The following is a 15,333-nucleotide window of genomic DNA, read 5'->3' on the forward strand; positions in this document are numbered from 1 at the left end:
AAAACTTATTGCCCAAATAAGAGATAATGTCACAATGCCTGCTTTTATGAGTCTGTAATTTTATGTTCTGTATCGCAAGAATATCATTCGGTGTCCAGACTTCAGAAAAGACTCCTTCTCTCTTGGAAGAAAACTTGTTTCTGAGACACTAGAGCAAAGGAAGCACCGGTCATGAGCAGATGGGTCTGGACCACAGAATAAGAATGGACACACGTGGTCCAAGAGGGAGGGGACATATGTATACCTGTGGCTGATTCATATTGATGAATGGCAGAAACCAGCACAATGCTGTAAAACAATTATTCTCTAATTAAAAAGAAATAAACTACACAAGTAAAGACTAGAGGCAATATTTCTGTCAAAGTTCACTTCGGTGGAAGCGTGGAGATGTCTGAGTGCTTGCACGTCCATTGATTGTGTCATCCTAAACAATGCCTGTCTGAGGGTGCAGGCATCGTCTTACCCTGGAGAAGTGGGTGGGTCCAAGCACATCACTTGTGGTAAGGAGCAGAGCTTCTAACTCAAAACTTGAATCCACATCTCTTTAAGCTCCACGCTCTAAGAAATGCTGTTCAGATGGGCCTTAATCCAGCAAAAACTCCTAAGACACTTGAAACAACCTCCAAAACCATCAATGAATATAAATCTGAGATTCGGTGAGTAAAATCTGTTATTATAACTGCTGCTTTTTTCCCTGTGCTTGTTGAGAGTTTATTTTTTCAGAGTTTTTCCTGAATGTATTCAATACATTAAAACCAAATGGGCTTCCCAGGAGACGCTAGTGGTAAAGAATCTGCCAGCAGTGTAGGAGACCTGGGTTTGATCTCTGGGCGGAAAAGATCTCCTGGAGAAGAAAATAGCTACCCACTCCAGTATTCTTGCCTAGAGAATCCCATGGACAGAGGAGCCTGGTGGGCTACAGTCCATGGCGTCACAGAGAGTTGGACACAACTGAGCGACGAGCACTTTCGCTGTCAAACGAAATAATGAGATATGTCCGTCGTATTAACACCAAATTTGAAGCCCAATAAAAGCATGAGGATGAAGGTGGGGCCATGGAGGACTGGGGAAAGTGGTTGAGGGGAGCAGAATATGATAACTTGTACCCCCTGTTGGTGTAAACAAATATTGCTACAGCCACCACTTCTGAGAGAGTGTCTTGTCCGGAAATGAACAGAGTTGAAAATGCCCGTGAGTTGAAGTGAAGTGAAGTGAAGTCGCTCAGTCGTGTCCTATCCGGCTCCTCCGTCCATGGGATTTTCCAGGCAAGAGTGCTGGCGTGGATTGCCATTTCCTTCTCCAGTTAGAATCCTGCAATTCTGCTTAAGACACTCCAAAGAGCTGTGGGCATCTGTACCCTGGAGACATGTGCAAGGGTTCCACAGTATCACTTACAACAGCAAGAAGCTAGAGATAACCCCACACCAGAATGAACCCATCAGCTTTGGTCTTGTAATGAACATCCATACTACAGTTAAGAGTGACTGAATTAGACCTGTGTGTATCATGGATACAATAGTGTGGAGTGAAAAAATCCAGTTGGAAGAGGATACTCACTGTGTGATACAGGTCATGAAACCTAAAGACCACGTGAAATAACACTCATGTCTTCCAGGTAAACACACATCTGTGTCACGTAGGGACAGAAAAGACACACATGCCAGTTTCTTCCTTCAGGAAGGAAAGAAGAGGATGAATGGAGAGGTCTCCAAATGTAACTCTAAACATTGCAAACAAAAACCCGGAGTAAATGATCACTGAAGACTCAGATGATAGCATTTTTCAGAAATGAAGTAGTTTTTTTTCTCAGGTTTTTAGGTTACTTCTTGAAGTACCTTTTTTTCTTTTTTAACTTTTGAACTTTTTGCTTTATATTGGAATAAAGGCTTCTCAAGTAAAGAATCTGGCAACACAGGAGCCGTGGGAGACACCGATGCAATCACTGGGCTGGGAAGATCCCCTAGAGGAGGAAATGGCAACCCACTCCAGTATTCTTGCCATGGACAGAGGAGCCTGGAGGGCTACAGTCCATGGGGTCACAAAGAGTCAGACACGACTAAGTGACAGAGCAAGGACACACACATAGCTGATAAAACAATGTTGAGATAGTTTCAGGTGCACAGCAGAGGGACTCAGCCATGCGTTAACTTGCGTCCATTCTCCTTCAAACTCCCCTCCCCTCTGCTCAAACGGGGGAGTTTGAGCAGAGTTCCCTGTGCTATACAGTAGGATCTTGTTGGTTATCCATTTTAAATATAACAATGACTGCATGTCCATCCCAAACGCCCTAACCATCCAAAACGAGTCTTATTCTAGTTCATGGCCTTTTAACTTTTCTAAGGTCTTCCAAGAGTCCTCAGTCTTGACTACCCAATAACTAACTGGCTGTTATCTTCTGCCTTCCATGATACTGACTGAATGACCTTCAACCCTTCATCTGTGTGTCTGTCTCCTGAGCTGAACTATAAACTCCTTGAGGACAGAAAGTAAAAGTGTTAGTTACTTAGTCATGTCCAACTTTTTGTGACCCTATGGACTGTAGCACGCCAGGCTCCTCTGTCCATGGGACTCTCCAGACAAGAATACTGGAATGGGTTGCCATTTCCTTCTCCAGGGGATCTTCCCAACCCAGGGATTGAACTTGGGTCTCCTGCATTGCAGGCAGATTCTTTACTGTCTGAACCACCAGAGAAGCCCCTTGAGGACAGAGACACCTCCTATCTCCTACACACTTCTGAATCCCCTGGAATGACATCAAAAGGAAAAAAAATTGAATTAATTAATCTACTAACTAATGGCATAATGAAGCACATTTGGGTTTTGGATTTGGCTATTATTTGTAGAGAGGACAAAATTAGGCATTAAATCCCAAATACATAAAGTATCATTTTCATTCAATAAGAATGAAAACATTTTCAAATGATGCCTCTACAAATCAAGCCAAACTTTTGCAAATATAGTCAGCACAGAAAACTCGCCAGGGCATGTAGTAACATTGCTTCATCTCCTAAATGTAGAACTTGTGATTTGTACTAACACAGACAGACTTTAATATACCAGTTGTTAACTGGTTCAGCAACATACTTTCCTATTTACAATAATTTAGTCCTTGAGAACTATATTTACTGGGCCCTTTATTTTCACAACTTCAAAGCTGTCTGTTTATTTAAGACTGCACAGTATGAATGAGAATTTTAAATGATTCAGTTCAGTTCAGTCACTCAGTCGTGTCCAACTCTTTGCGACCCCATGAATAGCAGCACACCAGGCCTCCCTGTCCATCACCAACTCCCGGAGTCCACCCAAACCCATGTCCATTGAGTCGATGATGCCATCCAACCATCTCATCCTCTGTTGTCCCCTTCTTCTTCTGCCCTCAATCTTTCCCAGCATCAGGGTCTTTTCAAATTCAGTTCTTCGCATCAGGTGGCCGAAGTATTGGAGTTTCAGCTTCAGCATCAGTCCTTCCAATGAACACCCAGGACTGATCTCCTTTAGGATGGACTGGTTGGATCTCCTTGCAGTCCAAGGGACTCTCAAGAGTCTTCTCCAACACCACAGTTCAAAAGCATCAATTCTGGGGTGCTCAGCTTTCTTTATAGTCCAACTCTCACATCCATACATGACCACTGGAAAAACCATAGCCTTGACTAGATGGACCTTTGTTGGCAAAGTAATGTCTCTGCTTTTTAATATGCTGTCTAGGTAATTTAGGCTAATTGAAGTCAGATTCTTCTAGAGAAAACAAAATTAAATAACCTCTCAAAACAGACCAGCATCCTACTGACTTCAAATTTGCATTCATATTTTTGGTTTTCTAGTACATAAGAAATGTCATAGCTATGAAATTAATTATACAATCACTATAGTGTTATTAGTTTCTATTTTTAATTTGCAAACACACCTAAATAACTTTTAAATACATATCCATATATTATATCTCCTAGGCAAACAAGAAAACTGCGTGATGCTGAACAAGAAAAAGATCGAACGTTGCTTAAGACCATCATAAAGGTCTGGAAAGAGATGAAGTCCCTCCGAGAGTTCCAGAGGTTTACAAATACTCCCTTGAAACTTGTTTTGAGAAAGTAAGCTTTTTTCAAACATTGTATTATTGGGTTATAGCATGCATAGAAAATGTATTTGCTGTTATTATTACTCTGTCACTTAATTTCAAGAAACATCTAGAGTGTCATAAATTATTTTAAGGGAAAAAGTTGACCAGAAAGCCAATGAAGAAGCATATGAAGCAGAAATTCAGGCTGAGATCAATGAATTGCTGGAAGAGCACACTGAAGAGTACGAACAGAAGATGGAGGTGTACAGAGTCACGCTGCAGCGGTGGAAAGCCTGGAAGAAAGCCCAGGTCTGTGAGCAACCTTCAACAGAGCTGCCCTGGAGGACAGGGGCATATGGGAGGAGGCAGCTTGGGGCAGGAGGAGGGAAACTGGGCAGGCAGACTGGGGTCCCCTGCCCGCTCTTCTCTGTCTCCTCCTGGCCCTCTTGCTAGGGAGCAAAAGGATGAGCGAGTGAACTGGTTGATGCACTTGTTGAAAATGTGACCCGGCCAGTGGATACCAGAGCCAGCTTTTTCCAAAGGCTGGTCTCTGTCTCAGGCTGTGACTATCTGAGTGAGCAAATAAGTAAAACATAGTAATTGCTCATGAGTGTGTCAAGCGCTGTGCTAAGCCTTTTACACACCTTGCACCAGTGAATGTAGGGTATTGTGCTTCTGGGTTTCTGTTAGAAAATTGTGTAACTTTGCACACATGTCCCTGCAAAACTGAATCCAGGAACAATAAGCAAAAGATCAGGATGTGTAATAGGCATAAGCTCATCCGCCTCAGTTCAACTGACGCACATTTCTTCTATTTAATGGCTCAGTAACAGTCCATTGTACACACGTACCACAACATCTCTATCCATCTGTTGATGGACACTTGGGCTGCTTTCATGTCCTGGCTATTGTAAATAGTATTGCAGTGAAATCAGGGTACATGAGGGGTAGGAAGGAGGCCCAAGAGGAAGGGGATATATGGAGATCATATATATATATATATATATATATATACACACACACACATATATATATATACTTATGATTGATTCGCACTGTCATGTGGCAGCAAGCAAGACAAAATTGTAAAATGACTGCCCTCCAATTAAAAATAAAAATTAAAAAAAAAAAATCAGTGTGACCTGCAGGACCAGTTCTGCTCACAAGCCTTACTTTAATTTCAAGATGTATCCTTGGTCTTTAGAACTGATCACATGCATAACCAACTTTTTTAAGCTCTCTGTAGGGACCAGGCACTGTGATAAGTGCTTTCCAGGCGTGATCTCATTTCAACAGCACTGGAAAAAAAAAATCTCCTATGATTGTTCCCATTTTGTAGATAAGAAAACCGAGGCACAGAGAGGTCAAATGGCTTCGTGAGCTGCCCAAGTGCACACAACTGATGGGGGTGAAGCTGGGTTTGCATCCCAGGCCTATCTGATCCTGAAGACTGTGCTTTTCAAAGAAATTCCAAAATTTCTACTTGAGATAAGTTTGCCTCTTACCCGACAGAGGGCCAAAAAGAAGAAAAAGAAACAGGAAGTGGAAGAACATCCCACCGATGAGGAGAGGGAGGAGCCAGGTCCCGGGGAGGAGCCTGAGAAGCCCGCCCCTCCAGAGCCCGTGGACAGGGCGGTGATAGAGCAGCAGGTGAGGGAAAGAGCCGCCCAGAGCCGAAGGAGGCCGGGGGAGCCCACGCTGGTCCCGGAGTTGAGCCTGGCGGGGAGCGTGACGCCCAACGACCAGTGTCCCAGGTGAGCAGACGCTCTGACCGTGAATGAGGTTGACATGCGATGCACACACGCACATGTGCACCATATGGAGTATACATCACCTGGCCAACATGCAATGATCGGGAGAATCCTGAACTCTCTATAGCCATATGTTAGCTTGGACTATATGCCACTGCAGGTATTTGTCCAGATTTTGGTGATTTCCTATGGTTCACACACCCAGTACATCCCCACTGGCCCCACAGGAGTTCACTGCCCGAAGCTGCCTGTAGGAAGTGCTCTGCACAGTGCCTGCCTGCATGGCTTCTGCTTTGGAGCCTTTATCTGTAACCTCAGTGTGTCCTTTCTGATCACTGCTAGCACACGCCCTCTCCCTGGCAAAGTGGATTCCTATCCACTGTACCACCAGGGACGTCCCCATGGTATGTCTTTTAAAGGGAAAATTTAGGTTGATTTTACAGTCTTTGATGATGAGTCCCATTTTGACCAAAAATGTATACCTCCGTCTGAAGTTTCTGAGTTTTCACTGGGTTTGGGGACTATAAACCAGGTTTCCCTGAGTCAGTGATTATAATCCACCCCCTTCATCAGGCCATCAGGGGAGGGGGCCGTGCAGAAGAAGGAGGTGTTTCAGGTCTGTCACTGGCACGGGGTCATTGGAAATACGCCTTTTAAAACACTCAGAGTCAAGTCTTTGGGGGTCTCGGATACTTCTTGAGATGGTGTCAAATGTTTTTTATAGGAAAAATAATCGAGCAATTTCACACCTGGGATGGGCCTAAATTCAGTTCAGTTCAGTCACTCAGTCATGTCCGTCTCCTTGCGACCCCATGGACTGCAGCACACCAGGCTTCCCTGTCCATCACCAACTCCCAGAGCTTGCTCAAAACTCATGTCCATCGAGGCCTAAATTATAGAGATGCAAAAAATTAAACCTACTCTCCCAGTTTAATGAGTACAGAATTTCTATTTGGGATGTTGAGAACATTCTAGAGAAGAATAGGGGTGTTGGTCACATCACATTGCAATGTACTTAAGGCCACCAAATGGTTTACTTAAATAATGTTAACGTGGTAAGTATTATGTTGTGTGTATATATATAATCATAATATTTAAAAAATAACACTCAAAAAACCCTGAGTATGTTTTGGATTTTTCTGCTCTCACCTTTTTGAATCCTTAACAGACTGAGTTACTACTGACTTAAGCAATAAGTGGCATTTGGAGTGGGCATCTCTACAGATAAATAAGTGGGCATCTCTACAAATAAAGACTGCTCTTGAAGGTGTTGACTTTTTTTTTCTTTTTAACTTCCTGGCTGTAAGAATGATATGGTTACTAGGATACCTCCTGTCTTCTACTGGGATTCAAACGACCTTTAAAAATAAGGAACCTTTCTTAGTTCCCTACAGCCAAAGGGCAGTGACTCACTGTCGGAAACTGTTAGGAAAAAGTTTGGATTTTGAAAAAGCTCAGTTGACCCTACTGCTACAATATGCTGTGATATTTTTTTAGGATAAAACATCACATCCAAACATAAACCACTATTAGCCTTTATGGTCTGAATTCACTCCATTTGACAAATAATATGATTCTGTTTACTTAAACTGTTGGGATGCAAACGTAAGGCTTGCTTGGAAAAAAATTTTAAAGACTGTAGCACAGCGATGCTTGGACCACAGTTCTAAATCACCTGTAGGCTTTCCAGGACCTCTTATTTCACATCACATGTATTGTTATATCAGATTTGCTTCCCATTTAGGTCACTGCAGAACAATGAGGAGAGTTTCCTGTGCTATACAGTAGGTTGCAGGGAGGTGTCCCTGCAAGACCTGTGGCTGCCTTGGTTCAGTGAAGACTGAAGCAACTGGAGTGTCACCTCCAGTGTATCTCACTCTGCTCAGCACCCTTGTGTCAGCCACTCCACTTATACTTAGTACACGAATATTGACCCACCCATGGATGGTCTCACTCTGCAGGGTGGAGGTCTTGCGAAGGGAGGACATCAAGAGACGTTCGCTGTTCCTAAAGGTGACCTTCAACAACAAGGAGGTGTCCAGGACAGAGAGCCGGCCGCTCGGGGCAGACTTCCGAGTTCACTTTGGACAGATTTTCAATTTGCAAATATTCAACTGGCCAGAGAGTTTAACGCTGCAGGTACCTTTTAAAATTTTTCTCTCCGTTTTTAAAAATTCATTTTTATTGGACTATCGTTGCTTTATAATGCCGTGTCAGTTTCTACTGTACAGAAAACTGAATCCGCTCTACGTATACATGTATCCTCTCTTTTTCGGATTTCCTTCCCATTTAGGTCACCAGAGACCATTGAGTAGAGTTCCCTGTGCTTTACAGTAGGTTCTCATTAGCTGTCTATTTTATACATAGCAGCAATGGTATATGGGCTTCCCACGTGGCTCAGTGGGTAAAGAACCCACCTGCCAAAGCAGGATACATAAGAGACGTGGGTTTGATCCCCGAGCTAAGAAGATCTGCTGGAGGAGGGCATGGCAACCCATGCCAGTATTCTTGCCTGGAAAATCCCATGGACACAGGAACCTGGTGGGCTACAGTCTATGGGGTCGCCAAGAGTCAGACAACTGAAGTGACTGTGCACACACACATCAATAGTGTATATATGTCAGTCCCAATCTCCCAATTTTTCCCACTCCGTATTTTAATTATAGTCACTGTCCCAAGAATTTTTGCTCATCACAGGTGCGAGATGGCTTTAAGTCATCCATTGGTTACACTGGTGTCCTAATAGATTCTCAAAGGCAACAGAAGGTCGAGGCACGTCTTAAGGTCTTGGCAGAGAAGATCTGTTACCCTGCTTGGCTCCCAAAAATGCTGGCAGAGAAACTGACCACAGTGCTCAAGTGTGTGTCTCAGGACAAGATGGGGGGATAAGGGAGAAGGGGAGAGTAGAGAGATCTCTGGCTCATTCATTAGAGAACTTCAACCTCACGCTGAACCAAGATTCTGGCATAATATACCAGAGAAATCAATTTCTGTAATCACAGATCATTTTAATAGGGGTGGTGGTACAGGTGCTAGGATCCCCCCAAAATAAATCAAACTCCCCACTAGCCTAATGGCCAGCGTTAGCAATATATTTATTTGTGTCTGTTATCGTTTTCTAAAGGTGCCATAACTAAGCACCACAAATCTGGTGACTTAAGACAACAGATGTTTAATCTCTCAACGTTCTGAAGGCCCTGAAGTCTGAGGTCAAGGTGTCAGTAGGGCCTTGCTCTCTCCAGAAGCTCTAGAGAAGAACCTTTCCTGCCTCTGCAGCTCCTGGTGGCTCCAGTGTTCCGTGGCTTGTGGCAGCATCACTCCAAACTATGCTTCCATCTCCACGTGGCCTTCTCATGTCTGTGTGTCCTTTTTTGTCTCTTACAAGGACATTCTTGTTGGATTTAGCACTCACCCTAATCCAGTATGAGCTCATTTGGATCTTTAACTACTAATACCTGGAAAGACTATTTTTTCCAACTGAGGTCACATTCTGTGATCCCAGGTAGACTTAAATTTTACAGGACACTGGGCTTCCCTGGTCATTCAGTGGAGCCTACCTGCAGTGCACGAAACGCAGGTTCAATCCCTGGGTCAAGAAGATCCCCTGGAGGAGGAGATGGCAACCCACTCCAGTATTCTTGCCTAGGAAATCCCATGGACAGAGAAGCCTCATAAGCTACAGTCCATGCAGTGACAAAGAGTGGGACACAATTTAGTGACTAAGCAACAGCAATGAAAAACAAGACACGTTCAACCCACTTCAATGTCTTAGGCTTGCTGTTCTGGCGAAGCCTCTGGTGTTGCTGACAGATTCTGTTTCGTGATACTAATAGGCACGTTAATTAGGCTTGCAAATACACAGCACACGTACTGTTGTCTGCCGTCTTCCACCCATGCAGAAATCACTAATCCTTATCCACCACTTGTGCAGAAATTTCTCTTTTTTTTTTTCAAATGGGAGGATAACTTACAATGTGATGTTAGTTTCTACTGTACATCAACGTGAGTCAGTTCTTTGTATACATATATCCCCTCCTTCTTGAGCCTTCCTCCCAGCCCCCCATCCCACCATTTTCGTTATCACATAGCACTGGGCGGCGCCCCCTGTATTACACAGCATAGCTATTGCCCCAAGCTATCTGTTTTACATGTGGTAATATATGTCTGTCGATGCTGCTCTCTCAATTTGTCCCTTCGTCCCACCCTGTCCTTCCCCCACTGTGCCCACAAGTCTTTTCTCTATGCCTGTGTCTCTATTCCTGCCCTGCAAGTAGGTTCATCAGTACCATTTTTCTAGATTTTATATACATGTGTTAATATATAATATTAGTTTTTCTCTTTCTGACTTACTACTTTGTGCAACAGACTCTAGGTTCATCCACCTCACTACAACTGACTCAGAAATTTCTCATTCTTATCCGCCACCCTTGCCAGAAATGACAGCTGAGCATGCCTATTTTCCCCCACTGAGCCTGGATATAACTTCAGACTCCTCCTCAACATGGTACTCCAGGCAGCCAATATTTCTTATTATAATTGACACTGAAGTCCACAGATACAACTACAGCTGTGTAGTTATCAAAATATTTTTGTATTTCTCTACTGAATGATTGAGTACTGGTTCTAGATACAATTAATTGAGAGAATATTGTATTTTGACTGTCTAGAAATAATATTGTACCATTTGAAAATTTTCCATATGATTGCAAGTTTTGAATAAGGGAAGGTTCAACAATTACTGGCAACTTCAGGAGGGTAAGAAGAGTCACCTTAAAAGCTCTGTTTATGCCAGTGCTATCAAATGCTTAACTTTAGAGGGTAATGTGCTTCAGAAAATGTTCCGAGAGTCTCAGAATGATCATGTATCCCTTGATGACTCAACACCAAGCTCCAAATGTTTGTTGCTTGATTGTGGAGAGCCAACTGAGGGTCTGATGCTGAGCCAGGAGTTTAGTGGAACGTTGGAAGCTGTGTACAAGGAGCGATGTGCACGGCCCTGCCTGTGGGAGCTTTAAACCCAGCTGGGAGATGAGAGACAACTATTGGAGTGGCCCAAAAACCCAAATGACCCTTTTGATCAACCCAATGCAAAGAAATAACACTAAGCAGAGTATGGATACACAGGATATGGAAGGGAACAGTGTCAACTGTGAGGTTTGATTTTTTTTTGCATGTTTCAAACCATAGGACTCAGTGTTTCCTAGCCAGGCTTGAGATCGGCTGCCAGGGCAACCCTGCAAAGCAGAAGATAAGCCCAGGAGGGAGGGGATGAGGCTGGTGACTCACAGAGGAAATGGGAGGAAGGAATTAATTAAAGCAACACTGCATATATGCAGATGACACCACCCTTATGGCAGAAAGTGAAGAGGAGCTAAAAAGCCTCTTGATGAAACTGAAAGAGGAGAGCGAAAAAGTTGGCTTAAAGCTCAACATTCAGAAAATGACGATCATGGCATCCGGTCCCATCACTTCATGGGAAATAGATGGGGAAACAGTGGAAATAGTGTTAGACTTTATTTTGGGGGGCTCCAAAATCACTGCAGATGGTGACTGCAGCCATGAAATTAAAAGACGCTTACTCCTTGGAAGAAAAGTTATGACCAACCTAGATAGCATATTCAAAAGCAGAGACATTACTTTGCCGACTAAGGTCCGTCTCATCAAGGCCATGGTTTTTCCTGTGGTCATGTATGGATGTGAGAGTTGGACTGTGAAGAAGGCTGAGTGCCGAAGAATTGATGCTTTTGAACTGTGGTGTTGGAGAAGACTCTTGAGAGTCCCTTGGACTGCAAGGAGATCCAATCAGTCAATTCTGAAGGAGATCAACCCTGGGTGTTCTTTGGAAGGAATGATGCTGAAGCTGAAGCTCCAGTACTTTGGCCACCTCATGTGAAGAGTGACCATTGGAAAAGACTCTGATGCTGGGAGGGATTGGGGGCAGGAGGAGAAGGGGACGACAGAGGATGAGATGGCTGGATGGCATCACGGACTCGATGGACATGAGTCTTAAGTGAACTCCGGGAGATGGTGATGGACAGGGAGGCCTGGTGTGCTGCGATTCATGGGGTCACAAAGAGTCGGACACGACTGAGTGACTGAACTGAACTGAACTGCAGCCTTGAGGGCTTCTCAGGTGGCGCAAGTGGTAAAGAATACTCCTGACAATGCAGGAGACATAAGAGACGCGGGTTCAATCCCTGGATTGGAACGATCCCCTGGAAGAGGGCAGGGAAATCTATTCCAGTTATTCTTGCCTGGAGAATCCCCATGGACAGAGGAGCCTGGGGGGCTACAGTCCATGGGTCACAAAGAGTCAGACATGACTGAAGTGACTTAGCACATGGACACACACAGCCTTGAAAGAAAGGATTGGCAGGGCTTGACGATGGCTTCATTTGTTGGCCTTCATTCGTTGAGTCCGACTCTTTGTGACCCCATGGACTGTAACCCACCGGGCTCCTTTGTCCATGGGGTTTTTCAGGCAAGAATACTGGGGTGGGTTGCCATTTCCTTCTCCAGGAGATCTTCCTAGACCAGGGATTGAACCCGCATTTCCTGCATTGACAGGCAGATTCTTTACCACTGAGCCACCTGGGAAGCCTGTGATGGTTTGACTAGAGAGAGTAAAAAGAAAGAGCCTCAGAGTTGGCCCCAAGTGAAGGGTGAGATGGGACTTCACAGGATGGAAGCTGAAACAGGACCAGAGTCCTTCCAGAAAGGTCTCAAAGCTTCGGGATTCTGAAGTCTTTCCAAAATAAATGCTTGTTGTTGTTGTTCAGCCACTCAGTCATGTCCCACTGTCTGCAACTCCATGGACTTGGTCTTTCACAAAAATGAAGTTTGGCTTAGAAATAGAGAAAGCTTAGTGATAATGACCTTCGCTCCTTTCCTTTATCATGCACACCAGTCATGCCACCCCAAACTCATCAACCTGACTCCCAAAAACTAACAACAGCTGTGTAATGTTGTTGGGTAGCTTTTACGCATCTTGGCATTATTGTTTTTCTCCTTATGAATCAGTCCTGTTGATCTTTTATATTCCTGGCACAAGGACTGAGATAGGGAACTTTCCTTTTAACCCAGCTGGAAGTCACTTGACTCTCCCTTCCAGAGTCTCTCCTGGTTTCTCTGGCTTTTCTGATAGAACAGCACTCTCGGGGTGGAGACACCAGTCCTGTTTGGAGATGTGTCCTGGGTGACCCTCCTTCATCTCCCTGGGATGAGGGGGAGAGAGAATGAAATACCCAGAGGAGGCTTCCTCCCAGAAGCTCAGCAGGGAAGGGATCGGGGGTTGACAGGGGACCATGGTTTACTTTAGGGTGTGGTTGATTGGAGCACGTTTGTCAGCTGTGGGAAAAGCGGCCAGCGCAGAAAAGATTGATGACTTGGAAAATAAAAGGGAAAACTGTGGAAGGAGAGGGTGGGAGAGGGAAAGAAAAGAGGGTGGGAGTGTTGAGAGATGATGGGATGGGATACTCCATCCATCAACCACAAGGGCTCCAATCAACCACACCCTAAAGTACACCACGGTCCCGTCAACCCCTGACTCCTTCCCTGCTGAGCTTCTGGGAGGAAGTCTCCTCTGGGTATCTTCATTCTCTCTCCCGCTCGTCCTGGGGAGACGGAGGAGGGTCATCCAAGACTGGTGACCCCACCCCGAGAGGACGGTTCTAACAGAAAAGCCAGACCAGGAAACTCATGAACCTGTAGTATCCCATAGGTTCATGAGAGGTGAATCAAGACAGAAGAGCAGGACTTTCCTGGTGGCCCAGTGGCTAAGATTTTGCCTTCCAGTGCAGGGGCTGGGGGTTCGAACCCTGACTGGGGGCTAAGATCCCACATGCCTTGCATCCAAAAAAACAAACAGAAAACAGAAACAAGATGTAACAACAAAAATGGTCCACATCAAAAATACCCTTAAAAAAATATACAGAGTAGGAAGGTCCTTTGAGTTGGGAGTGATGACACAGAGGAGGGCAGGCCTCAGTCACCCGGAGTCTTTTCAGGGAGGGAGGGGAGTCTCTGGGCGTAGGAGTAAACAGTGTTTGAGCCAACACTGAGGGGAAGTGGGGACATCAGCCTAACTGAACCACAGTGTCACCGGGGCTGAGATCGCAGGGCGGCCCCCTGTACCAAATCCATCGCTGCCACATGTGCAAGATAAGCCGTGCCGTGTTTTGTTTTGCTTTGCTTTGCTTAGGTTTTAAGATCAGAGAATCATGACTTAAGACCGTGCAATATAAACTACTTCACGATGGACTCTTCTTTCATCTCTCTTAACACCCCTACATTTTTCTAAGATTTGGCTTACCGACATGATCCTAAGCACTGTTGTTAGCAGGTAAATTTGCACCAGAATGTTGACTTAAAGCAAACCTCATTCCAAATGCAGCAGAAGTTAATATAATCTCACACAGTCCCAATTTGGTAGCAGTTGATCTAATTGCTATTCAGAATTCACTGCTGCCTTTTTTTTTTTTTTAATACAACAGGAATTTTTGAACCACTGAACATAAATCAAATTATATTTCCTGTCTTATTTCTTCATTAACATTTCACCTTCAAACAGACACACACACACTCATTTTGCTTAGAGCGGTGCTTCTCGGTGAAGATAACTTTGTACCCCCGGGGGACAGCTGACAAGGTCTGGTGACATTTTAATTATTACAGGTGGTGAGGAGCCGCTGGCACCTCTAATAGGTGGAAGCCAGCGATGCTGGTGAACACTGGGCGATGCCCAGGACGACACATCGCAGCCAAGAGCTGTTCAGCCCCAAAGCCAGTTGCTGAAGCTGAGAAGCTTGGACTCAGAAAGAAAACAAAATTTCAACTCAATTATACAGAAAGCGATGTATAAATATTTACAAAGCCCAATGAGTCAATGGACATGAGTTTGGGCAAGCTCTAGGAGTTGCTGATGGACAGGGAAGCCAGGTGTGCTGTTGTACATGGGGTCGCAGAGTCACACTGAACGACTGAACTGAACTGAACTGAACTGAACTGATGAAGCCCAAAGTGTCCAGTCTCTGACTTTTAAAAAGAGCATTCTACCCTAGCATTAAATAGAGCTGCGATTTTAAAAATTAGGGAGTCTTGAAAAGACAGATCTTACATATTAAAGTTTAATGTAAATAAAAGAAATTCTTACGTTACAAAGCTTTTGTTGTTGTTTAGTCACTAAGTTTTATCTGACTCTTTTGAGACCCCAGGGACTGTAGGTCTAGTTCCTCTGTCCATGGAATTCTCCAGGCAAGAATACTGCAATGAGTAGCCATTCCATTTTCCAGGGGATCTTCCTAACCCAGGGACCCAACCCAGATCTCCTGCATTGCAGGTAGATTCGTTACTCTCAGAGCAACCAGGGAAGCCCAAGAGTAGTTAGAGATACAAAGTCAGGAAAAGTTTAGCTAAATGCTTAATACTGTATTTATGTCCCCTTCTGAAGCATTTCACCAGCATAAACGGCCTTTTCTGACCGTTGGTATGGTTTCTATTCCCTTAACTTGAACTAATATCAAAGTT

The 15,333-nt window shown here is 44.4% G+C and overlaps 1 protein-coding gene across 5 annotated transcripts in view; it reads left to right on the top strand.

Annotated features, from left to right (window-relative positions):
• Positions 1-15,333, top strand: part of CC2D2A (coiled-coil and C2 domain containing 2A) — a 132,530-nt gene that overhangs the window by 62,024 nt on the left and 55,173 nt on the right. For all 5 annotated transcript variants that reach the window (XM_069594719.1, XM_069594722.1, XM_069594720.1 and 2 more), the window contains 5 exons: positions 550-656; positions 3,948-4,088; positions 4,210-4,366; positions 5,570-5,811; positions 7,770-7,947. In XM_069594719.1, the coding sequence (XP_069450820.1) occupies positions 550-656; positions 3,948-4,088; positions 4,210-4,366; positions 5,570-5,811; positions 7,770-7,947 (825 nt within the window). The remainder of the gene's footprint in view (positions 1-549; positions 657-3,947; positions 4,089-4,209; positions 4,367-5,569; positions 5,812-7,769; positions 7,948-15,333) is intronic.

The sequence above is a fragment of the Ovis canadensis genome, chromosome 6, assembly GCF_042477335.2.
Source record: "Ovis canadensis isolate MfBH-ARS-UI-01 breed Bighorn chromosome 6, ARS-UI_OviCan_v2, whole genome shotgun sequence".
NCBI lineage: Eukaryota > Metazoa > Chordata > Mammalia > Artiodactyla > Bovidae > Ovis > Ovis canadensis.